Below are 26,381 nucleotides of genomic sequence, written 5' to 3'. Positions count from 1 at the left end.
TCTATCCACATCTCTGTGGTCTCCAATAATTGATCCCACTGCTCTTTCCTGCCTTTGGGATGAAATCTTTCATTCCATCTTAGATTTCTGTAGTGATGCCCAAAGCCCAAGAACAGGAAATAAAAAATCTTCCCCAACATACTTTTATGAATCTATAAAGACATCAGGAAGTACCATTGCCTCTATAAGGCAAGTTTCTACCTTGGTTGGATTTTGTAAATGTAATAGAATTAAAAAATTTAAAGTCTGCATTTTAATATGTAATTAAAAATTTTAAAAATGTTTTTTGCAATAGATGAAAAATCTGGCTGCTAGAGAGCAAAATCAGAAAAACGCAGCCTACAATCTTGGAGTTGCTGAAGCCATAAGAAGCCACAGGAGTGAGAAACCTGAATTTTATGTGAGTCTTTAAAAAATTTCTACTGCTGACACCTACCCCATCTGTGAGTCTTTGGATTCACTCCCTCTGTGTTGCAGGTCATCCCATTTTTTAAGTGTCAGAGTTGAAAAGTGGGTGGTACAGTCTGAAACTTTCTTCTAGGGCAGGTGCTGTCCAGCGTCTGCTGCCACACTGTGTACATTCATCATACAGTTCCCATGGGTCAGGGCAGCTCTTGTTTTTTTTTTTTTCTTTGAGTTGGAGTCTCACTCTGTCACCCAGACTGGAGTGCAGTGGCCGCTCCCGGCCACCGCAGCCTCGACCTGCTGGGCTCCGGCGATCCTTCCGCCTCAGCCTTCCAAGTGGCCGGAATTACAGGCATGCGCTACCATGCCTGGCTGATTTTTTGATTTATTGTAGAGATGAGGTCTCGTTGCCCTGGCGGGTCTCGAACCCGCGGGCTCAGGCAATCCACTCACCTCAGCCTCCCAAAGGCGCAGGATTACAGGCTGAGCCACCGAGCCCAGCTAGCTCTTGTTAATTATAGTGATTCTCAACCAGGACCTGGGATAGGGGGTGGTAGGTTGGGCAGTATACTAAAGTCCAGCCTCAGGATCTAGAGAGAAAACCAGCAGGATCAGCATCACCTGGGAGCTTGCTGGAAATACAGAATCTAGAACCCCATCTCAGACCCCCTGAATGGGTGTATACAGTGGAATAACATCTCCAGGTGATTTTATGTGCATTAAGGTTTGAGAAACCCAGCTTTAGATGATGGTGAGCCAGCTGCTTAATGTTTTCTGTCATTGTGTGCCTGCCTTTATTTCTGCCTGAATCTTTCTCCTTTCACACTACTACTCTGAATATATATCTAATAAAATATATTTTCTTTACTTATCCTCAAACATTTATTGAACTCCTCTGTGCTGGCTGCTGTGCTAGGAAAGCAAGTTCCCTCTTCTGAAGAGGTATCAGTCCAATGGGAGAGGCAGACACTTAAAGAGACAAGAGTATGGTATAATAAATGGCTATGATACATCTTTGAAAAGGAGTCTGTGAGCAGAAAGGAGAGTTACTTAATCTAGACTGGAGATCTGGGAAGATTTCCTGTCTTGTAAGAGTTGGGCAAAGAAGCCAATGGAGGGAGGGAGGGAACATGGGGCTTTTGACGTGTTCTTTCTCTCTTATATAGAATTTTTAAGTTGTATTAATTACTGCCCACTTTGTATCTCTCTTTGATATATCTACATACATGTTTAATTTAAAAAAACTAAAACAGAGCTTTTGATTTCCTCCTTAGCCTGTTCTTCTCTCAGTATTTCCATGTCAGGAAGCACCATCACTAGTCAGCTAGTTGCACAAATCCTATACCTAGATGCAATCCAGGACTCTTTCCTCTGTCCCCCACCTTTGAACATCCACAAGTTCAGTTGCCTTTACCCCTAAAGTGTATCCAATATCGGTTTGCATGTCTTCACCTTCAGTGTTTCTGAGTCCAAGCCACATTATATTGCTCAACTTCCATAATGTCTCCCTAGACTCACAACTTGTATTCTTCCTTTTTTACAGTATGTTCTCCACACAGCAGCCAGAGTGATCTTTTAAAGTCATTAACCAGAACATACTGTTCTCCCATTTAGAACCTCTAGTGGTCTCTCATTTAATCAAAATGAAATCTAACCTCCTCGCCTTGACTTATCAGACCCTACCTGCTTTGACTCCTGTCTTCCTCCTTGATCTCACCCACTTCTTGCCCTTGTTCTATGTCTCAGCCACAGAGAACTTTTCTCTGCCTGTTGAACATGCCTAACTTATTTCTATCCAGTATCTTTGCCCTTGCTGTTCTGTGTAGAGCACAGATCCCCCTGGTATTTACAGTGAAGGTGATTCATCATCATCTGGAAAAGTCTTCCCTAATAACCACCAATTTGGCCGTATTCCCATCCAGCCACTTGCTATGATAAGGGCATCCTAAAACGTATCACTGTCGTACATCTGTTGATGTATTTAACTGCATTTGCGGTCTTACGAATGTTGAACCAGTCCTGCATCCTGGGGATGAAGCCTACTTGGTCATGTTGGATGATTTTTGAGATGTGTTGTTGAATCCAGGTTGCCAGGTTCTTGTTGAGACTTTTAGTTTCTAAGTTCATCAAGGATATTGGCCTGTAGTTTTCTTTCTTTGTTGAATCTTTACCCAGTTTAGGTATCAATGTGATGTTAGCTTTGTAAAATGATATGGGGAGAGTTCCATCTTTCTCAATTACCTGGATACTTTCAGTAGGATTGGTATCAATTCCTCCTTGTTTGTTTTGTAGAATTCTGCTGAAAAGTCATATGGTTCAGGGCTTTTTTTGTAGATAGTTTTCTTTTGACATAGTCAATTTCCTGGATTGTTCTTGGTCTATTTAGGGTCTTGATTTCTTTTTTTAAGCTAGGGAGGTTGTGTGATGTCAGAAAATCCTCCATTTCATTTAGGTTTTCAAGTTTGTTTCCATACAAGTGTACTTAGTAGTCTCTGATAATCTTTTGTATTACTTTGGGGTCAGTTGTGACTTGATCTTTTGCATTTCTGATAGTGTTTATTTGGGCTTTTTCTTCGTCAGTTTAGCTAGGGGTCCATTAATCTTGTTTATCCTTTCAAAGAATCGGTTTTTTGTTTCATTGATTTTTTTGTATTATCTTTTTGTCTTCTATGTCCTGAATTTGGGCTTTTATTTTGGTGAACTGGATTCTTCTGCTGAAGCTAGGGTTTTGGTAGTCTTGTTTTTCCAGCTTCCTTAGGTGATTTGTTGGGTTGTTAACTTGTGATCTTTCCATTTTCTTTTTTTAAAAATCCCCCTCACCCCTCCACTGATCTTTCCATTTTCTTCATGTGTGTTTGCAGAGATATGAATTCCCCTCTTAGTACTGATTTCATGGCATCCCAGAGGTTTTGACAAGATGTTTCTTCATTTTCATTTGTTTCCAGGCATCTTTTAATCTCTGTTCTAATTTCCATGTTGACCCAGGAGTTGCTTAACATTATGCTGTTTGGTGTCCATGTCTTTGTATGTTTTGGGGGGAACTTTGTTGGTGTTGATATTTATTTTCATTCCTCTGTGATATGAGAAGGTACGTGGCAGGATTTCAGTCTTATGAAATTTGTATATGCTTGATTTATGGTTGAGGATATGTGGTTGATCTTAGAGTACATTCCATGTGGTGATGAGTAGAATGTATATTCTGTGACTGTTGGGGGAGTATTCTATAGTTATCAATTAAGTCAATTTGGTCAAGCGTCCCATTGTGGTTCGGGATCTCCTTGTTGATTTTTTATCTTGATGGTCTGTCTAGGGTTGTGAATGGGTTACTTAAGTTCCCAGCTATGATAACGTTAGAGTCAATATCTTTTTTTAGTTTACCTAGAAGCTGCTTTATGAAAGTTGGTGCGCCTCTGTTGGGTGCATATATGTTTAGGATGGATATTTCTTGTTGATGGATCGAACCTTTTATCATTTTGTAGTGACCTTCCATATATTTTAAAATTTTTGATAGATTAAAGGGTATTTTGTCTGATATTAAGATCTCAACTCCTGCTTTCTTTTGTGTTCTGTTCACCTGAAATTTTGTTTCTCATCCTCTTAATTTGAGTCTGTGAGTGTCCTTTCTGGTGAGATGAGTCTCTTGGAGACAATATATTGTTGCCTTATGGTATTTTATCCATCTTGCCATTCTTTGTCTTTTCAGTGGTGCATTTAGTGCATTCACAATCAGGCTAATTATTGAAATGTGAGATTAATCCCTGTTGTGAGGTTCTTATAGTTTGTTATTGTTTTTTGTTGTCTTTCTTTTGAATTTTGAGTTGATTCATGTGTGTTTTTTATCTTTTCCCTACATTCTTGTGAAGGGCGTTGTTCTTATTTTTTTCTTCTGTGTTTAATACTTTATTAAGTGTTTCTTATAGAGCTAGTCTGGAGGCAGTAGCTCTTAGGAATTGAATGTCTATGAAAGATTTTAATGCTCCACCACTGATGAAGCTTAGCTTAGCTGGGTAGGTCATTATTGGTTGAAATTGTTTATCTTTGAGAACTTTGAAGATTGGACTCCAATCTCTCCTAGCCTGAAGTATTTCTGTAGGTAAGTCTGCTGCTATTCTAAATGGTCTTCCCCAGTAGGCAGTATGATGTTTCTCTCTTGCTGTCTTTAGGATTTTTTTCTTTTATACCTATTTTGTGTAGGAATTGGTCTTCTCATTTGTTGTCTTTCAGGGGTTCTCTGAATCTCTTGTAGTTTGAATGGTCATGTCACTGATGAGGCAAGGGAAGTTTTCTTGGATAATTTCAAGGAATATTTGTTCCAGGGTGGTCTCTGTCTCTCTGCCTCAGGAAGTTCAATTAGTCTTAGGTTTGGCCTCTTGAAATAATCACCCATCTCTTGAAGGTTTTGTTCTGTATTTTTAAGCTTCTTTTCTATATTTTTGACAGTTTGGGTTAGTTCCATATTTTGGTCCTCAAGCTCTGAGATTCTTTTTTCTGCTTGGCTAATTCTGCTTTTCATGCTTATCTCAGTTATTTATTTATTTATTTTTAAATTTAAATTTAAATTTTTTTTTGAGTTGGTGTCTCACTCCTTCACTCAGGCTGGGGTACAGTGGCATGCATGCTCACGGCAACCCCAGCGTTGACCCTCTGGGCTCCAGCAATCCTTCCGCCTCAGCCTTCCGAGTAGCTGGAAGTATAGACATGTGCTACCACACCTGGCTATTTTTTATTTTATTGTAGAGATAAGGTCTCACCAGGTTGTCTGGGTTCGCCTCGAACCTGTGGGCTCAGGCAATACACTTGCCTTGGCCTCCCAAAGTGTTGGGATTACAGGCTGAGCCACTGAGCCTGGTTAGTTTGTTATTTATTTCATTCACTGTATTTTTTATTGCTGTTATCTCAGTTATCAACTCCTTTAGCCTTTCTTCTCATCTCTCCTCAATTTTATTTATTCTATTAATGTCTTGATTCTGGGTTTGTGGTTTAAGACCCGTCATTCTGGGGGTCTTCATTATTTACATTCTGAAGTCTATATTCTCACTGTCTGACCTTCCAGGGGTCTGTATGAGACCCATATTCTTCCTTTGTTTTTTTCTTCATATTGTAGATTTTCTTCCCCCATCCCCCTTTTTTAACCTCTTCTTTAATTCTGTTGTTTGGGGATGGGGGGGTAGCTTTTATTTCTGTTTTCTCAATCTCCTATTCTTCCTTATGTGGATCCTCTGACTTTGTTCAATTCTGAAGCTGGACTGTGGGTGGGGGGCTGTCCTTTGTGTAGGTCTGAGATTTAATTGAGGGGGGGCTGTGATTCATAAACTATCTGCAGGTCCCAGTATCTGCTGGCAGGTGTGTGCGTCCCCTGGAACCTACTTCCCACTGCCTAATGATCTGTCCATGCAGTGGGGGTATAGTTTTGTTCGCTGAAAGCAAAATGAGGTAAGAAAAAGGAAAAGAATGGAAAAAAGGAAGGAGGGAGACAAGAGAAAGGTGGAGAGAGAGAAGAATAAGAGGGAAATCAGACAGGCATACCAACTAACAAATGAAAAGAGACAAAGACAGAAAAGATTAAAAAAACCCTAAAACATACAATCATACAAACACACAAACTGACAAAAACCCCTCCATTGATGCATTCTCCCTCAAAAATACCTGTACACAAACAGGAAGTCTAAAAAAACAAAGCACTAAAGTAACAGAAACAAAGCAAGTATGAAAACATAATCAAAATAGAAAGAAGAGATAAAGAAAATTAAAACAGGAAACAAACAAAAAATGAGCAAAACAAACAGACAAACAAAAAAACCAAAACTTGCTCTGAGGTCGTTCCTGTAAGTCCAACTTCCTTTTAGCTCTGATCTCCAGCCCCTCCCCTCTGCTCTCAGCGTGGATCAGATGCCCACAGACTACTGTGGGAGAAGGTGGATCAGATCTGGACTCTCCTGGCTTGCTGTCTGTCAAATCTCCCACTCAGATCTGATGTGTCTGTGTCTGATCCAGCATGTGGGAGGGGCGCCTGTCTCTCCAAGTTTGATGAGATTATCTCTGGGTCCCAAGTTGGAGACTGGGTGGAGCTGGGTGGGGTAATGCAGGTCTCTGCCTGGTCCTGCCACAGAGAAAATGGCTCTGGTTGGCATTTCCTCACCAGTGGCTGGGCTCCTCTTCAGCTCTCCCCAATCTTCTCTCTCCATGGATCAGATCTGGGGCTCCAGTCACTTTGCTGTCACAGGTGATAAGTGTGGGCTGGGTGCCAGGTGATGAGACTCAACTGTATTAGGTAGGCTTTCTCAGGAGAGTCCCGAGAACAGCAGACAATCCTGCTGGTGGCTCCAATCTCAGGGTGGTGGGGGGTTGCAGTCACCCCTGGAGAAGAGCTCTGGGTGCATGAACCCACCTCTCCCTTCAGACGGACTTTCACTCATCCATCGGCACACACCCACTCACGTAGAGAGTCTTTATGGACATTCACTTTTGCAAAGGCTCTCACAGTCTGAACTGTCCCATTGCCATCTTGCCAGAAATCCGTATCACTGTCTTAAATAATCTGACATACTGTTTCCTTGTTCATCGTCTCCTGCACCAGAATGCAGGCTGGGTGAGAGCAAGGGTCTCTCTTGTTGGCCACCCTTGGATCTCCAGTGTCTAGAACAGCCAGGCCCACAGTAGGGGTTCAGTCCTCCCCTTTCTGCCTCCTCTCTGTCCTTGCTTATGCTTTTGCATGAACTCAGCATCCCTTCTTCCTTCCACTTGGACATTGTAAGTGCTAACTCAGGACCTACTCCATGGAATTCTTTTTCCTCAGTCCCAGAAATAGGGCTCCAATCAGTTAAACTCAGCTTCATCCTTGATCACACTCATATTATTTATGGGTTACCTCAACACTAGCTGGCAAATGTGTTGAGGGCTGGGAAAATATTAGAAATTAAGAAATACTTTTAATAAATAACCTTTAGGAAGCTAGTACTTATGTCATTTTAGTGTAGTATCAAAGATAAATATGCACAATTCTCTGAATATGTCATTAAAAATATTTTCACTGCCAAAAAAAGTAATACTTTGATTGATTTTAATCTTTTGAATTATTGACTTTGTTTTTTGGTATTCTAACATGAATGAATTGCTTCTCTTTTATTCTAGAAATCCTTCCTATTTGATAAACGGCCACTCAGTCCTGAGCTTAATGCTCTTAAGCAAGAGGAATATTCTCAAAGTCTCCTGAACCAAATGGATAACAGACGGGAAAAGGAGATAAAGCAAAGACAAAATAGAGAGTTGATGGACCGCCTGGAACAAGTGCAACTTACAGAGGAGTGAGTCCAGCTAGACACACTCTGAAAAAAGGGTTTGGAATTTTCATGTGACATTAATATCCATGTGGGATTGAGTCAGCATTGGCAGTTTCATTAGCACCACTGCAATCAATTGAGCAAACTACCCAGTTAGCAGTCAGTACCACAGAATAACTTTTCATTAGAAAAATGAATTATAGAAAAATAATTATAGAATATCATTTTGTATTGTTTTGCTATACTAGTAGATGGAGGAAGTGACTTGTCTTGAGCAGGCACCATTCCCAGCTAGTAGATGCTCAGGTGATCACATGGCAAAGCTAAAGTTTAATTATAAGTATGTAGGGAGGTATCCGAACCCGAGGACAGGAGTGTATGGAGAGCCAATATAGAACTGGAGCCAGGGACTAAAAAGCCATGTGGACTGGCTTTTCCTCTGCTTGTGCCCATACCTCCTTAGTTGACAGCATCTTTTATTACAGCTCAAACTTGGAAAATGTTTGTCTCAATTCCAAATTTTCAGGGAAGAGAATCTGACTGGCTTTGATTGGGCTATCTGAGACCTGGGATAGGGTCAGGCCCACAAGGTTTATATATACCTAAGGGGCCCACATTTCTGTTGCCAAGATCAGTAGGGCAATGGTGGGGGCTACTGTAGTGTGAGCAGAGACTTCTAAAACAAATAATAAGCAAATTTCTGTGACCAAAAGTGTATTTATATAAAATGTATATGTTCCATTATATGCACTTAAAAGATCATATGGGTTCCCTGGAGGTTACACATACTAGAAGCATTAATTTTTAATAGGATAGATCATTTTTCTTAATAAGAAATCTTACAATGAATCAGGTTATAGAATGAATAGTCACAGTCACTTATTACTTTCTTATCTAAAGTTTTAAAAGAATTGGTGGCAGTAGGGTGGTTGGGGTGATGGTGGTATTCATTTTAGTAGTAGTGCATTTGGATAATATAGTTGGTCACCTGATTATGTCTGTCCTGTCTGTCTTGTGTTTAACACATTGTTCACTAGCCTATGGATATGACTTACTCTTTTCTTTCTTAAAATGAAAGCTCCCAGAGTAAAGCATCAATTTTTACTTAACAAGCTCTCATTCCTATGAACACTTGTTGAATATGTTTTTGTGATGTTACATCTGTGTTACCAAACACTCTATAAAACTGTGCCTCACCTTCTCCTTTCTTAACTGCCAGACTTGCTGCACAAAGAGCCAAATATTTAAAAGATAAGATGGAAGAAACACAGTGTTACAAGAGAGCTTTGGATGCACAGGTAAAGTGACAATTATTATTATTTTTAAAATTATGCAGAGCTTCAATAGCTCTCTGAAATATGTAATGTTATATAATGTTATGAATGCTCTTATGTGTTATGTATTTGATGGTTTTTGAGCCCTTTGTTCCTTCCTGTAAGGTATTAGTATTTTACTCTATTATCATTGTGCATAAAGTTGGTAGAATTATAATCTGCATTATGTGTGTCCATTTCAGATAAAGAACAAAACTTCCCAGCTCCCCATGTTTGAGCCAGACTCCTCAGAGCCCATCTTTGGTAAGAATGAGGGTGAGCTGATGGTGGAAAAGCGAAAGCTAGAACAGGATTTCATGAAACACCAGCTGGAGGCAGCAGCAGGACACAAGAGGAGAACCATCCTGCACCAGCTTGTAGACCAGAGGCGTGATCTGCAGATGCTTCAAAGAACACGAAGAGAGTAAGGAGACCCCTGATCTCTCTCCCTCCTCCTCCTCTCCTTGCCTATTTCCCTTTCTATCTCTCTCTCTTCCCCTCCTCCTTTCTCTCTCCCTATGTTCCCCCTCCGTCCCTCCCTCCTTTGGCTTCTTCAATTCTTGTATGCTAAAAAGTCTTCCCAGGTCTCCAATCTGGATTAAGTGACTCTCCTTTCTACTCATATAGTATTCTTTTCAAAGATTGATTCTAGCCATTTATTATACCACATTCTTGTCTCTTTAAGTGTCTGCTTCCCCCATGAGTTTGAGACCTCTTCAGAAGAGGGACCTCTATTCCTCTTCCTCGCCCATCTTTCTCATACAAAAGCAGAGAAGTAAGAATAATAGCTAACACTTTGAGCAGTTACTTGGGCAAGACATTGTTCTAAGCTCCTTACATGCTTCTTCTCATTTTATTCTCACAATTCACCCTATGAAGAAAAAGTTATTAAATAAAAGTTTTAAAACCTCTCTTGTTCCCACTTGTACCCTCCGGTTATCTCCCTATATTTTTACTTCTCTTTATAGTACAACTTCTCAAAGGAGTTCGCCATACCAGCACTGTCCACTGGAAATACAACCTGAGTCACAGTTGTGGTGTCATGCTCAAGTAGACCCAGACATGAAAGTTGGGCCCTTTTTCAACTTTCACTAACCTCTCTTCCTTCAAAGAATGTGTGCAAGTAGTATGCTTTACTGATGATTGCTGGTGAGAGGATTGGTGATGGTGGTGGGGTAGGCAGAGGAGGACTTTATACCATATCAATGCAAATGCCTTTAAATTCAAACACCTGGCATCAAGTTTCTTTAAATGTCCAATTGGTCATCACACCAATGAGTTTTTAAAGGTCCTAACTAGTTGCCAGTCATACAACATCTCTGCGGTTTCTCTCTAGTCTTTTTATCTTTCATATCTTCTACTTCCGACTTCCATCCCAGCTTGCCACAGAGAACTCAGTGTGTTCTTTGTAGATATTCAGATCCTTGATCAGCTAAAATCATCAAGGTGCTCAGGAATTCCAAAAGGATTTTCATTCAAAGGAACCCATTCTTTTTAGAAGGCAGTTGCACTTATAAAAAGAAAAAAGATAATTAAAAGATTTTTATAAATGGTATAAATGGTCAATAGGATAGTGCATGAATCTGTTATGTTCTATACCAAGACATAAAAATATGAGTAGAACAGCAAGTTGAAGATGAAGTATATTGAAATGAGGGTGGGGCTCAGTTGTTGGCAGAGAGAGGTGAGAGTGGTTAAAAACATGACTTATGGAATCAAGTCATATGTGCGATAGAGTCTTGCATATTCCCAGGTCAATGTATACTTGAATGTCTATACTATTTGCTAAAATATTGAAATATTTCTATACTTGATAAATAGTGGTTGGTCCAAGCCTCACAAGTGTATCCCTGCTACTCAGGCTGTCCTGGTTGCTCCCTGGGACCCCCTGCCCCGTCCTACCTTTCCACAATCTTTCACCTAAATAATGAATACTCAAGGACTCCAAGATGACTTTTGGTGTCTGTTCTGATTGGTTCTTGTGGTTCCTCCGTTTTGCTAGTTGTGTGACATTAGGCAGTTTACATACCTCTGAGGGTATTGGTTTTCTTATTAGTTATTTGGGATAGTATCCGTATCTTCCTCCAGGTGGTTGAGGGTCATATGGAAGGTCGATTTTTAGATCTTTTAGGAATCGCCAAACTGTTTCCCACAGAGGCTGTACTAGTTTATACTCTCACCAACCGTGTAGAAGTGTTTCCTTTTCCCTGCATCCTCTCTAGAATCTGTTGTTTTTTAAGTTGTTAGTGATGGTCATCCTGACTGAAGTTAGGTGGTATCTCAGTGTGGTTTTGATTTGCATTTTTTTGATGAATAGTAAGGCTGAGTATTTTTTCATGTTTCTGTTGGCTGCTCTTTTGAGAAAGGTCTATTCATATTTTTTGCCCACTTTGTAACAGCGCTGCTTGTTTTTTTCTCTTCAGTACCTTTGAGTTCCTTGTAGATCCTAAATGTTAGGCCTTGTCAGATATATAGTTAGCAAAAATTTTTTTTCCCATTCTGTGGGCTGTCTCCCTGCTCTCTCAGTGGTTTCTTTTGCTTTGCAGAAGCTTGTCAGTTTGATGAGGTCCAATTTGTCTATCTTATCTCTTTTGGCATGAGCATTTGGGGTTTTGATCAGGAATTGGTTGCCAGTTCCAATTTCCATAAGGGTATATCTTGCATTCTCTAAGGTTCTTATAGTTTGTGGTTTTACATTTAGGTCTTTGATCCACTTAGAGCTGATTTTTGTGTCTGGTGATAGGTAGGGGTCTTGTTTTAATCATCTGCATGTGGTCAGCCAGTTTCCCCAGCACCATTTACCGAATAGGTTCTCCTCTCTCCAGTGGTTGATGGTAGAGGCTTTGTCAAAGATGAGTTGGTTGAGAAACTGAGGCTTTGCTTCCTGAATCTCAATCCTGTTCCATTTGTCTTTATGCTTGTTCTTGTACCAATACCAGTCTGTTTTGATTCTTATAGCTTTATAATAAAATTTAAAGTCTGGGATTGTGATACCTCCTTTTTTTTGGGCTGAGAATTGTTTTGGCTATTCGTGGTTTATGTTTCCATATGAATTTCTGTATTATTGTTTCCAGGTCTGAGAAGAATAATGTTGGTAATTTCATGGGTATTGCATTAAATCTACAGATTTCCTTAGGTAGGATGGACATCTTAAAAATGTTGCTCAATTCATGAGCATGGAATATTCTTCCATTTATTTGTGTCATCTTTGATTTCTCTGAGCAGTGTTTTGTAGTTTTATTGTAAAGGGCTTTCACTTCTCTGGTTAGGAAAATGCCAAGGTATTTCTTTTCTTTTTTTGTGGCTATTGTGAATGGGATTGTGCTTTTTTGGGGGTTTCTGTTTGTATATTGTTGGTATATAGGAATGCAACTGTATTTTGCACATTGATATTATACCCTGAGACTTTGCTAAAGTCCTTTATCAGTGCAAGGAGGTTTTTGAGAGAGTCTCTTTGGGTTTTTGAGGTATAGAATCATGTCGTCTGTAAAGAGGGATAACTTAACCTCCTCTTTTTCTATTTGGATACCACTGATTTCCTTCTCTTGCCTGATTGCTCTAGCTAGGACTTCCAGTACTATATTGAAAAGGAGGGGTGAGAGTGGGCATTCTTGTCTTGTTCAGATTTTAATGGGAAATGGTTCCAATTTCTATCTAACAGTATGTTAGTTATGGGTTTCTCATAGATGGCTCTTACTATTTTGAGGTATGTTTCATCTATGCCTAGATGTCTAAAGGTTTATATTAAGAAGAGATGCTGGATTTTATCAAAAGCTTTTCTCACATCTAATGATATAATTGTGTGGTTTTGTTTTTACATCTATCGATGTATTTAATTACATTTATGGTCTTGTGGATGTTGAACCAGTCCTACATCCCAGGGATGAAGCCTACTTGTTCATGGTGGATTATTTTGAGATGTGTTGTTGGGTCTGGTTTGCTAGAATTTTTTTGAGAATTTTAGCATCAATGTTTATCAAGGATATTGGCCTGTAGTTCTCTTTCTTTGTTGGATCTTTACCTGCTTGGATTTCAGTGTGATGTTAGCTTTGTAAAATGATTTGGAGAGAGTTCTATCTTTCTCAATTGCCTGGAATACTTTAAATAGTATTGGTATTAGCTCCTCCTTGTATGTTTTGTAAAATTCTGCTGAAAAGCCATCTGGTCCAGGGCTTTTTTTTTTTTTTTTTTGTAGGCAGTTTTCTTATGACATACTCAATTTCCTGGTTTATTATTGGTCTATTTAGGATCTCTATTTATTCTTGTTTCAATCTGAGTAGGTTTTGTGATTTAAGAAAGTCCTCCATTTCCTTAAGGTTTTCAAGTTTATTTCCGTACAAGTGTACATAGTAGTCTCTAATGATCTTTTGTATTTCTTCAGGGTCAGATGTGACTTCATCTTTGTGATTCTGATTGTATTTATTTGGGCTTTTTCTTGGCAGTCTAGGTAGGGATCCATCAATCTTGTTTATCCTTTCAACGAACCAGCTTTTTATTTCATTGATTTTTTTTGTATTATCTTTTTGTCTTCTGTGTCCCAGATTTGGGCTTTTATTTTGGTGATCTGGATCTTCTGCTGAAGTTAGGGTTTTGGTGGTCTTGCTTTTCCAGCTTCCTTAGGTGACTTATTAGGCTGTTAATTTATGATCCTTCCATTTTCTTCATGAGCGTTTGTAGAGATGTGAATTCCCCTCTTTGTATTGTTTTCATGACATCTCAGAGATTTTGGTAAGATGTTTCTTCATTTTCATTTGTTTCCAGGTAACTTTTAATCTCTGTTTTGATTTCCATGTTGATCCAGGAGTTATTTAGCATCATGGTGTTTAGTGTCCATGTCTTTGTATGTTTTGGGGGAATCTTGTTGGTGTTGATATTTATTTTTATTCCACTGTGGTCCGAGAAGGTGCATGGCAAAATTTCAATCTTTTGAAATTTGTTTATGCTTGATTTATGGCCAAGGATGTGGTCAATCTTAGAGTCTGTTCCATGTGGTGATGAGTAGAATGTATATTCTGTGGTCGTTGGGTGGAGTGTTCTGTAGATATCAATTAAGTTCATTTGTTCAATAGTCACATTGAGGTTCTGGATCTTATTGCTGATTTTTTGTACTGATGATCTGTCTAGGGTTGTGAATGGGGTATTAAATTCCCCAGCTATGATAGTATTAGAATCAATATCTTTTCTGAATATACCTAGAAGCTGCTTTATGAAAGTTTGCGCTCCTATGTTGGGTGCATATATGTCTAGGATGGATATTTCTTGTTGATGGATTGAACCTTTTATCATTCTTGTAGTGGCCTTCTGTATCTTTTTAAATTTTTGATAGCTTAAAGAGTATTTTGTCTGAGATTAAGATGGCAATTCCTCCTTTCTTTTGTGTTCCGTTTGCCTGAAATTTTGCTTCTCTTCCTCTTACTTTGAGCCTGTGAGTGTCCTTTCTAGTGTGATGAGTCTCTTGGAGGCAATATATTGTTGCCTGGTGATATTTTATCCAGTTTGTCATTCTATATCTTTTCAGTGGTGCATTTAGTCCATTCACATTCAGGCTAATTATTGAAATGTGAGAGTTGATCCCTAACATGAGGTTCTTATAGAGTTGTTGTTTCTGTTTGTTATCTTTCTTTTGGTTTTTGGGTTGGTTCATGTGTGATTTTAATCTTTTTCCTGTACTCTTGTGAAGAACATTGTTTTTTTTTTTCTTTTCTTCTGTGTTTAATACTTTCATAAGTGTTTCTTGTAGAGGTGGTCTGGAGACAGCGTAAGTTCTTAGAGATTGGATATCTGGGAAAGATTTTAATTCTTCACTGATGAAGCTTAGCTTGGCTGGGTAGGTTATTCTTGGTTGAAATTGTTTATGTTTTAGAACTTTGAAGATAGGCCTCCAAGCTCTCCTAGCCTGAAGGGTTTCTGTAGATAAATCTGCTGCTATTCTAATTGGTCTTCCATGGTAGGTAGTCTGACCTTTTTCTCTTGCTGCCTTTAGGATTTCTTCTTTTATACTTACTTGTTTAGGGGAATTATTATGTGTCTGGGAGTTGGTCTTCTCATTCATTGTCTTGCAGGGGTTCTCTGAATCTCTTGTGTTTGAATGGCTGCATCACTAATGAGATGAGGCAAGTTTTCTTGAATAATTTCATGGAATGTTTGTTCCAGGGTGGTCTCTGTCTCTCTTTCTTCCTCAGGAAGTCCAATTACTCTTAGGTTTGGCCTCTTGAAGTAATTGCTCATCTTATGAAGGTTTTGTTCTGTCTTTTTAAACTTCTTTTCTATGTTTTTGACAGTTTGGGTTGTTCTATATTTTGGTGCTCAAGCTCTGAGATTCTTTCTTCTGCTTGGTGAATTCTGCTTTCCATGCTTATCAGTTTGTTATTTATTTCATTCACAGTATTCTTTAGTACTGTTATCTCAGTTATCAACTCCTTCTTATTTTCCTTTTGTCTCTCTTCAATTCTTTTTAATCTCTCTATTATTGTCTTGATATCTGGGTTTGTAGTTTGAGACCAGTCATTCTGGGGGCTCTTCACTGTTTGCATTCCAAAGTCTGTTTTCTCAGTGTCTGACCTTCCAGGGGTCTGTGAGAGACCCATATTCTTCTTTTGGTTTTTCTTCATTTGTGTAGATTTTTCTCTCCTCCTTTCCCTCCCCTTCTTTAATTCTGTTTTTCAGGGAAGGTGGGGTTGCTTTTACTTCTTTTTGTTCAATCTCCTGTTCTTCCTTATGAGGATCCTCTGGCTTTGTTCACTTCTGAGGCTGAAATGTGGGTTGGGGGCTGTACTTCTTGCAGTTTTTTAAAAATTTAATTGAGTGGGAAGCTGTGATCCAGAATCTATCTGCAGATCACAGTATCTACCAACAGGTGTATGGACACCCTGGAACTCACTTCCCACTGCCTTACAATCTGTTCATGCAGTGGGGGTTTAAGTTTGCTCCCTGGAAAAAAATGAGGTAAGAAAAAGGAAAATAATGGAGAGAGAGAAGAGTAAGAGGGAAAACAGACATACATACTAACTAATGAATGAAAAGAGACACAAAGCCAGAAAAGAGTAAAAAACAAACAAACAAAATTCCCTAAAGCATATGGTAATCATACAAAGACAGTCCAACAAAATCATGCCTTTTGATGTATTCTTCCCTGGCACAAACAGGTAGTCTAAATAAAAGGGCAACCAAAAGTGAACAAAACAAACAATAAAAATATTAAAATAAAAAAATCAAAATAAGAAACTAGACTAGCTCTGAGGTCTTTCCTGAAAGTCTAAAGTCTCTTCAGCTCTGATCTCTAGCCCCTCCTCTCTGCTCTCATTGCAGGCAGATAGGGTTAGTCATAGCTTGGATAGGTTCCCTTGGCTTACTGCCTGACAGGTCTGCCACACAGCATGGAGTTGTCTGTGTCTGATTCAGCATAGGAGACGGGCTTCTGTTTCCTGGTTTGGCGACGTTGCCTTATGCCACAAGATGGAGGCTGCAAGGAGCTGAGCAGAGCTATGCAAATAAATCTCTTCCTGGAAAATGGCTGCAGTGGGTGGCTCCTCACCAGGCATGGACTCTTGACTTTCCCTAATCCTCTCTCTCCACTTGTCGTCGGCCCCAGTTGATCCGCTATGAAGGGTGATGATGGTGTGTGTCCGGCATTAGGCATTGGGAACTAGCGAGATAACTGGGCACTGCAGTTTGGCGTGCCACAGGTGGCTTGTGCTGGGGGAAGGAGCTGGGAATTCCCTGGGCCAGAGCTGAGAGCCGCAGCTCAGCACCTGGTAGCAACCACAGCAGTATTCCCTTGCAGAGGTTGTAGTGCAGTGGCGGCAGTTTGCTGCTGTGTGTATGGAGATGGCAGCTATGGGGGCACATGGAACCACCTTCAGGAGCCACCTTTTGTGAAGATCTTCACAGTTTGACTTGTCCCATCGCCATCTTGCCAAGTCTCAAAACAGATGAGAGTAAATTTTCATAGAGTTTCAAAATCACGGTACAGAGAGTACATTCAAAGTCATGGGCATCATCATGCCACAGCCATTTCTAGTTACCTATGTACAGCAATTGAAAGTTGCTCAGAATACTTGAGGGAAGAGCAATGGAACAGGTTGAATTTGGGAGTCTCTGCAAAAGTGAGTATTCATAAGGACTCTCTTCATGAGTGGGTTTGTGCCAGTGGGTGAGTGAAAGTCTGTCTGATGGGAGACTTGGGTTCATGCACCTGGGGCTCTCCTCTGGAGGAGACTGCGACCCACCACTGCCCTGAGATTGGAGGCCCTGGTGCACAGGGTTATCTGTCATCCTTGGGGCTCTCTTGAGAGGAGGAAGCAGAGAATAGCTGCTCCTCACCACCTGACACCCAGCCCACTCCATCATCTGCAGCAGCAGGCTAGCATAAGCCCCAGGAACCATGGAGAAGGCAGGGTGTGAAAATTTGGAACAGAGCCCCACTGCCAGTCAGGAGACACCCACTGGTGCCTTCTTCTCTGTCCCAGGACTGGACAGAGACCTGCATTGCCCCACCCAGCTCTGTTCAGCTGCCAACCTGGGACCCAGATGCTATCCCCTCATCAAACTGTGTGAGACAGACATCACTCTTCATGCTGGAACAGGCACAGACACGTCAGATCTGAGTGGGAGAATTGACAACAGTGGCAGCAGCAGAAGTGTTGGGTGAGTCCAGATCTGATCCACCCTCCTCCCACAGCACTCCATGGGGCATCTGACCCATGATGAGAGCAACCCTATCAGTTTGTGCTGAGAGCAGAGGGGATGGGCTGGAGACTGGAGCTACTCCTTAAAGCAGCAGTGGCAGCCAAAAGGGACCTGGAGTTACAGAAAAAGTCACAGAGTGAGTTTTTTTGTTTGTTTTTTTAGTTATTGGTTTTTTTCTCTTTCTGTTTTTGTTTACATTTTCATGCTTGCTTTGTTTCTGTTATTTTAATGTTGTCTTTTTTAGATTTTCTCTTTGTATATGGGTAGTTTTGAGGGTGAGTACATCAATAAGGAGTTTCATTTGTATGATTGTGTTTCTTGGGTTTTGTTGTTAGTTTTTTCTATCTCTGTGTTTATTCGTTAGTGGGTACACCTGTCTGTTTTCCCTCTGCTTCTTCTCTTTCCACCTTCCTTTCATCTTCTTCCTTTTTCCATTCTTTTCCTTTTTCTTATTTCATTTTGCTTCCATGGGGAAAACATACAACCACACTGCATGAACAGATTTAAGGCAGTGGGAAGTGGGTTTCAGAAGGCCCACAAACCTGTCAGTGGATACTGGGATCTGCAGATAGCTTCTGAAACACAGTTCCCCATTAATTAAATCCCAAAACTGCAAAAAGCACAGCCCCCCACCCTCAGTCCAGCCTCAAAATTGAAGAAAGCCAGAGAATCTACATAAAGAAGAATAGGAGAATGAGCAAACAGAAGTAAACGCTATCCCCCAATCAATGAACAACAGAATTAAAGAAGAGGTTAAATAAAAGGGGGGTAAGTAAAACCTACATAAATCAAGAAAAAACACAGTAATAATATGCGTCTCATACAGACCCTGGGAAGCCAACAACTGAGAATATAGACTTCAGAACTCAACGAAGAACCCCAGAATGACTGGTCTCAAACCACAAATCCAGATATCAAGATATCAATAGAGAGAATAAATAGAAATGAGGAGAGACAAGAGGAAAGAATGAAGGAGTTGATAACTGAGATAACACCAATAAAGAATACAATGAATGAAATAAATAACAAACTGATAAGCATGGAAAACAGAATTAACCAAGCAGAAAAAGAATTTCAGAGCTTGAGGATCAAATTATTGAACTATCCCAAAATGTTAAAGACATAGAAAAGAAGCTTAAAAACGCAGAACAAAACCTCCAAGAGATGAGCAATTATTTCAAGAGGTCAAATCTAAGAGTAATTGGAATCCCTGAGGCAGACAGTGACCACCCTGGAACAAACATTCCATGAAATTATCCAAGAAAACTTCCCTCATCTCATCAGTGATATGACCATTCAAACACAAGAGATTCAGAGAATCCTTGCAAGACAACAAATGAGAAGACCAACTCCTATACACATAGTAATTCACTTACACACAGTAGATATAAAAGGAAAAATCCTAAAGGTAGCAAGAGAGAAAGGTCAGACTACCTACCAGGGAAGATCAGTTAGAATAGCAGCAGACTTATCTACAGAAACACTTCAGCCTAGGAAAGATTGGAGCCCAATCTTCTAAGTTCTCAAAGATAAACAATTTCAACCAAGAAGTACTTACCCAGCTAAGTAAGCTAAGTTTCATCAGCAATGGGGAATTAAAATCCTTCCCAGACATTCAATCCCTAAGAGTTTACACTGCCTCCAGACAAGCTCTGTGAGAAACACTTAAGAAAATATTAAGCACAGGAGGAAAAACAACAACGCTCTTCCATAGAATGCAGGAAAAAGATTGAAAACACATGCGAATCAACCCCCAAATTCAAAGAAAGACAAAAAACATAAAAAGACAAACAGCAGCAGCAACAACAAACTCTATAAGAACCACATGACAGAGATAAATTCTCATATCTCAATAATTAGCCTGAATGTGAGTGGACAAAATGCACCACTGAAAAGACACAGAATGGCAAATTGGATAAAATATCATGATGCAACAATATGTTGTCTCCACGAGATTCATCTTGCCAGAAAGGACACTCACAGATTCAAAGTAAGAGGATGGAAAACAAATTTTCAAGCAAATGGAACACAAAAGAAAGCATGTGTTGTGATCTTAATATCAGTCAAAATACCCTTTAAGCTATCAAAAGTTTAAAAAGATACAGAAGGACACTACATAATGATAAAAGGTTCAATCTATCAATAAGAAATATCCATCCTAAACATATATTCACCCCAAATAGGAGCACCAACTTTCATAAAGCAGCTTCTAGGTAAACTAAAAATGATTCTGACTTTAACACTATCATAGTTGGGGACTTAAATATCCCACTCACAACCCTAGACAGATCATCAAGACTAAAATCAACAAGGAGATCCAGAACTGCAATGAGATGCTTGAGCAAATGGTATTTTTTTTAAATACCGAGAAACATTAATTTAATATCATAGTCCAGAAATAACTAGGTTTGCATATTTTTTTGTCAGTACTAAATTATTGATTTGTCTTATTTTATTTTTTTAAAAATTTATTTATTTTAAAGATGTGGGGTATAATTTAGGGTTAGGTATACAAACATTGATCATGCAGGTACCCTTGTTAATGAGGTATGCCCCTCTCTCCCCTAGCAGTTTCCCTCAACTGCCAGTTCCCCCCACTGACAGTTTTCCACTAATGCCAATCATTCTTATAGCATTATAGTTGTTCAAGATCACCTTATGAGTGAGAACATATAGAACTCAGTTCTTTGTTTCTGTGATAAATCACTGAGTATGATAGACTCCAATTTGCTGCAAAGTCCATAAATCACTGAATATGATAGACTCCATCCAATTTGCTGCAAAGTTCATATATTTGTCCTTCTTTATGGCTGCGTAATATTCCATTGTGTATATGTACCAATTTTTTTTTAAATCCAGTCCAGCTTCGATGGGCAACACATTTGTTTCCATATTTTTGCTATTGTGAATAGAGCTGCAACAAACATACATGTGCAAGTATCTTTGTCATAGAATAATTTGAGTTCCTCCAGGTATATTCCCAATAGGGGAATTGCTGGGTCATATGGAAGGTTGACTTCTAGTTCCTTCAGAAATCACCTCACTGTCTTCCAAAGAGGTTGTACTAGTCTGCATTCCCACCAGCAGTGTAGAAGTGTTCCTTCTTCTCCACATCCTCATCAGCATCTGTTGTTTGTTTTATTAATCATGGTCATTCTTACAGGGGTTAGATGGTATCTCAATGTGGTTTTAGTTTGCATTTATCTGATGATGAGTGAAGCTGAGCACCTTTTCATGTATCTGTTGGTTGCCTGTATATCTTCTTTTGAGAAGTGTCTATTCATGTCTTTTGCCCATTTTTAAAGGGGCTATTTGTTTCCTTTTGGCATGTTTGAGTTCCTTGTAGATCCTAGATGTTAGGCCTTTGTCAGATATATAGTTAGCAAATATTTTTTCTCATTCTGTGGGCTGTCTCCCTGCTCTCTTGATGGTTTTTTTTTTTTTGCTTTGCAGAAGCTTGTTAATTTGATGAGGTCCCACTTGTCTATCTGATTTCTTAAGGAATTGGCCTTTAGGCTTCTGAATAGGAATTGGTTCCCAGTTCTAATTTCCATAAGACTGTCTCCTGCATTTTTAAGATTATTATAGTTTGAGGTTTTATGTTTAGATCTTTGATCCATTTAGAGTTAATTTTTGTGTATGGTGATATGTAGGGGTCCTGTTTCAGTCTTCTGCATGTGGTCAGCCAGTTTTCCCAGCACTATTTACTGAATAGGTTCTCCTCTCCCCAGTGGTTGTTGTTGGAGACTTTGTCAAAGATGAGTTGGTTGAGGAATTGAGGCTTTGTTTCTGGAATCTCTATCCTGTTCCATTGGTCTATGTCCCTGTTCTTGTACCAATACCAGGCTGTTTTGATTACTATAGCCTTATAGCAAAGTTTGAAGTCTGGAAGGGTGATACCTCCTGCTTTGTTTCTTTTGCTAAGGATTGTTTTGGCTATTCGTGGTCATTTATGTTTCCATATAAATTTCTGTATTGTCATTTCCAGGTCTGAGAAGAATGATATTGGAACTAAATGGGTATTGCATTGAATCTGTAGATTGCCTTTGGTAGGATGGACATCTTAACAATGTTGATTCTTCCTATCCATGAGCATGGGATATTTTTCTGTTTGTGTCTTCTTGAAATTCTTTGAGCGGTGTTTTGTAATTCTCATTATAAAGGTCTTTCACTTCTCTGGTTAGGAAGATGTTGGGGTATTTCATTTTTTTAATGGCTATTGTGAATGGGATTGTGCTTTTTATTTGGGTCTCTGCCTGCTTGTTGTTGGTGTATAGGAATGCAACTGTCTTTTGCACATTTATTTTGTACCCTGAGACTTTTGCCAAAGTCCTTTATCAGTGCAAGCAGGTTTTTGACGGATTCTCTTGGATTTTCAAGGTATAGGATCATATCATCAGCAAAGAGGGATAACTTGACTTCCTCTTTTCCTATTTGGATACCCCTGATGTCTTTCTCTTCTAATTACTTGAGCTAGGACTTCCAACACAATACTGAACAAGAGGAGTGAGAGTGGGCAACCTTGTCTTGTTTCAGTTTTCAGGGGGAAATGTTTCTAGTTTTTGTCCATTTAGCAATATGTTTGCTGTGGCTTTATCATAGATAGTGCTTACTATTTTGAGGTATGCTCCTTCTGTACCTAGGTGTTTCAGGGTTTTTATCAGAAGAGATGCTGGATTTTATCAAAAGCTTTTTCTTCATCTAATGAGATAATCATGTGGTTCTTGTTTTTACATCTGTTGATGTATTTAATGACATTTATAGTCTTACAAATGTTGAACCAGCGCTGCATCCTGGGGATGAAGCCTACTTGGTCATGATGGATGATTTTTGAGATGTGTTTTTGGATCTGATTTGCTAGAATCTTGTTGAGGATTTTTGCATCTATGTTCGTAAGGGATATTGGCCTGTAGTTCTCTTTCTTTGTTGGATCTTTACCTTGTTTGGGTATCAGTGTGATGTGAGCTTCATAAAATAATTTGGGGAGAATTCCGTTTTTCTCAATTGCCTGGAATACTTTCAGTGGAATTAGTATCAGCCCCTTTTATGTTTTGTAGACTTCTGCTGGAAGGCCATCCAGTCTAGGGCTTTTTTTTTTGGTAGGTAGTTTTCGTATGACAGAGTCAAATTCCTGGGTTGTTATTGGTCTATTTAGTGTTTCAATGTCTTCTTGTTTTAACCTGGGGAGATTGTGTGATGTCAGAAATCCTCCATTTCATCTAGGTTATCAAGTTTGTTTCCATATAGGTGTACATAGTAATCTCTGATAATCCTTTGTATTTCTTCAGGGTCAATTGTGATTTGATCTTTTGTATTTCCAATTGTGTTTATTTGGACGTTTTATCTCTTTTTCTTGGTCATTCTGGCTAGAGGCCCATCAATCTTGTTAATTCTTTCAAAGAACCAGCTTTTTGTTTTGTTGATGCTTTCTATAATATTTTTGTCTTCCACGTCACATATTTGGGCTCTTATTTTTGTGATTTGGATTCTTCTGCTAAAGTTTGGGGTTTTGGTGGTCTTCTCTTTCCAGTTCTGTTAGGTGATTTGTTAGGCTCTCCATTTGTGATCTTTCCATTTTCTTGATGTATGCTTGTAGAGATATAAATTCCTCTTTGATAACTGATTTCATAAGGAAATCAGAGGTTTCCTCTGATCCCAGAGGTTTTGGTAAGATGTTTCTTCATTTTCATTTATTTCCAGGAATCTTTCAATTTGTTCTCTGATTTTAGTGTTGACCCATTCGTTGTTCAGCAACATACTATTTAGTGTCCATGTCTTTGTGGGTTTTGGGGAAATATTGTTGGTTTTGGTATTTATTTTTATTCCACTGTGGTCTGAGAATGTGCATGGCAAGGTTTCAACCTTATGGAACTTGTTTATGATTGATTTATGGCCAAGGATGTGATCAATCTTGGAGCATGTTCCATGTGATGATGAGTAGAATGTATATTCTGTGGTTGTTGTGTGGAATAACCTGTAGGTATCTACTAAGTCCATTTGGTCAAGTGTCAAGTTTATATTCTGGATATCCTTGTTGATTTTTTGCCTTGATGATCTATCTAGGGCTTTCAGTGGGGTATTCAAGTACCCTGCTATAATAGTGGTAGAGTCAATATCTTTTTTAAGTTTATTTAGTAGTTGCTTTGTCAGTGCTGGTCCTCCTGTTTTGGGTGCATATATGTTTAGGATGGATATTTCTTGTTGATTAATCGAACGTTTTATCATTATGTAGTGTCCTTTTGCATCTTTTAAAATTTTTGATAGCTTAAATGTTGTTTTGTCTGATATTAGGATTGCAACTCCTGCCTTCTTTTGTGATCCATTTGCCTGGAAACTCGTTTTCCATCCTTTAACTTTGAGTCTGTGTGTGTCCTTTGGATGCAGCAAATAATGGGGTAATGGTTTCTTATCCAGTCCGCCATTCTGTGTCTTTTCAGTGGTGCATTTAGTCCATTCATATTCAGGCTGATTATTGGAATGTGATTGCTTATTCCTGTCATGAGGGTCTTGTAAAGTTTTTTCTTTGCTTGCTTGTTTTCTTTTGGCTTTGGTGCTAGTGTATGTGTGCATTTTCAAGTTTCTTGTTGTACTGTATTCTCTGTTGATTCTGTGCTCTGCTGTTCTTTTGGGAAGTGTGTAGTGATTCTGTGCTTAATACCTTTTTAAGTGTCTCCTGTAGAGCTGGTCTGGAAGCTGCATAATCTCTTAGGAATTTGATGTCTGGGAAGGATTTTAATTCTCCATCACTGATAAAGCTGAGCTTGGTTGGATGGGAAATTCTTGGTTTAAATTGCTTATCTTTGAGGACTTTGAATATAGGGCTCCAATCCCTTCTTGCTTGTAGTGTTTTTGCTAATAGGTCTGCTGCTATTTTGATTGGTTTTCCCTAGTAGGTAGTCTGACCTTTCTCTCTTGCTGCCTTTAGTACTTTTTTTTTGTGCCTACTTTGTGTAGGCAAATTACTATGTGTCTAGGGGTTGGTCTTCTAATTTGATGTCTTGTGGCGGTTCTCTGTGTCTCTTGTGCTTGGCTGGTCACATCTCTGGTGAGATGGGGAAAGTTTTCTTGAATTACCTCCTGGAATACTTGTTTCAGGTTGTTCTCATTTTCTCTTTCTTCTTCTGTGATAGCAATCAGGCATAGGTTTGGCCTCTTGATATAATCACACATCTCTTGTAGGCTTTGTTCCTTCTTTCTGAGTCTTTTTAAATGTTTTTTACAGATCGGGTTAATTCCATGTTCTGGTCTTCAAGTTCTGAGATTCTTTCTTCAGCTAGGTTGATTCTGCTTTCCATGCTTGTCATCTTGTTATTTATTTCCTGAATGAAATTTTTTATTGCCAGAATCTCTGTTACAAGTTCTTTCAGTGTTGCATCTTGTCTTACTTGAGTCTTATTCACTCTTTCCAACCATTCCCTGATCTCTGTTGTATTCTGGGGCCAGTTGCTGGTAACTTCCATTGTTTGGGCACCAAGGTCTGATTTCTCAGGAATTTTCTCTTTGGTAGTCTTGGAATTGCCTGAGGTCTTCCTTTGACTTTTCCTCATTTGTGACAGATATCTTGTTTTTGTTTTTGTTTTTCTCTTTAGTTCTGTTATTCAGTGTCAGTGGGGGAAGCTTTCTCTTTGATGTTTGCTCAGTCCTCTATTTTTCCGTGATCCAGTCTCTGGATTTGTTCTATTTTGAAATAGGATAGTAGATGGGAAGCTTTGCTTTCTCTTGTAGTTTTTGAAATCCAAGTAAAGTGGGGGATGGGGTGCTAGGAGTCAGATGCTTCTTGGAACTTAAAATGTTCACTTATTGTGATATGTTTTCTTGAGATCCACTCCTCCACCACTCTATATGATGATGCAAAGCAGAAACCAACCCACCTCACAAAACAATCTACAATAATGACAAAACAAACCACCACAACAGAAAAACCCCAAGAAAACTAAACACACACACACATGCCTAGTATGAAGTAAATAGAGAGGGAAAAGACCTAAGGGGGAGAATAAGAAAAAGACGAGGAAAAAAAGAGAAAAAAAAGGGTGGGGGGAACCCTCACACCTCACACATATATTGACACACATCTTAAATTGTAAAAAATGAATATTAAAAAAACCCCAGAAGAACAAAAGAGCAAAAAGCAACAGCAAAATCAAAGGATGAACAAGCAATCATTCACATACATACATAAACAGAGAATGACAAATAAAAGCAGAAAGAAATAGGGAAAGAAAAGAAAGAAAAAAATTTGGGGAGGGAATGCAGTTCAAAGCCTCACATACATATTCATGAACAATGGAAAAATACTTTAAAAATAGATGAAATAACAAACAGAAAAATTTTAAAATTAAAAAGTAATTGAAAAATTAAAAAACAAAACAGAACAAAACAAAAACAGAGACATAAAAACCTGTCCTCTTGTGGCAGGTTCTGTAGTTGTTCCTCTAATCAGATATCTCCTGTAGAGTCACCTCTTTCACTCTCTCCTCAGGGAGTAGAGCAGAGAAGGAGGAGGGCAGTGAGGTGGGTGGGGCTGCAGTCTTCCCCTCCTACTCTTGAATGATCAGAGAGATCTCCGGTGGTGATATACAAGATAGTCTCTTCTCCAGGTATGTACTCTCCTGATGTTGCCCCAGCCAGACCTATCCTGGAATGGGGTTCTCCTGTTGTGACTGATGTCCAGACTCCATCTGGGTTTGTCCCT

At 39.2% G+C, this 26,381-nt stretch overlaps 1 protein-coding gene across 2 annotated transcripts in view; it reads left to right on the top strand.

Annotated features, from left to right (window-relative positions):
• The window catches only part of CCDC81 (coiled-coil domain containing 81), an 87,391-nt gene that overhangs the window by 44,864 nt on the left and 16,146 nt on the right, over window positions 1-26,381 (top strand). For both annotated transcript variants that reach the window (XM_008071048.1, XM_008071042.1), the window contains 4 exons: window positions 296-400; window positions 7,537-7,709; window positions 8,905-8,983; window positions 9,202-9,422. In XM_008071048.1, coding sequence (XP_008069239.1) covers window positions 296-400; window positions 7,537-7,709; window positions 8,905-8,983; window positions 9,202-9,422 — 578 coding nt within the window. The remainder of the gene's footprint in view (window positions 1-295; window positions 401-7,536; window positions 7,710-8,904; window positions 8,984-9,201; window positions 9,423-26,381) is intronic.

This window comes from Carlito syrichta, unplaced genomic scaffold (assembly GCF_000164805.1).
Source record: "Carlito syrichta isolate Samal-C Ts95f unplaced genomic scaffold, Tarsius_syrichta-2.0.1 Scaffold112660, whole genome shotgun sequence".
Classification (NCBI taxonomy): domain Eukaryota; kingdom Metazoa; phylum Chordata; class Mammalia; order Primates; family Tarsiidae; genus Carlito; species Carlito syrichta.
This window is presented reverse-complemented; position numbering and strand designations above follow the sequence as displayed.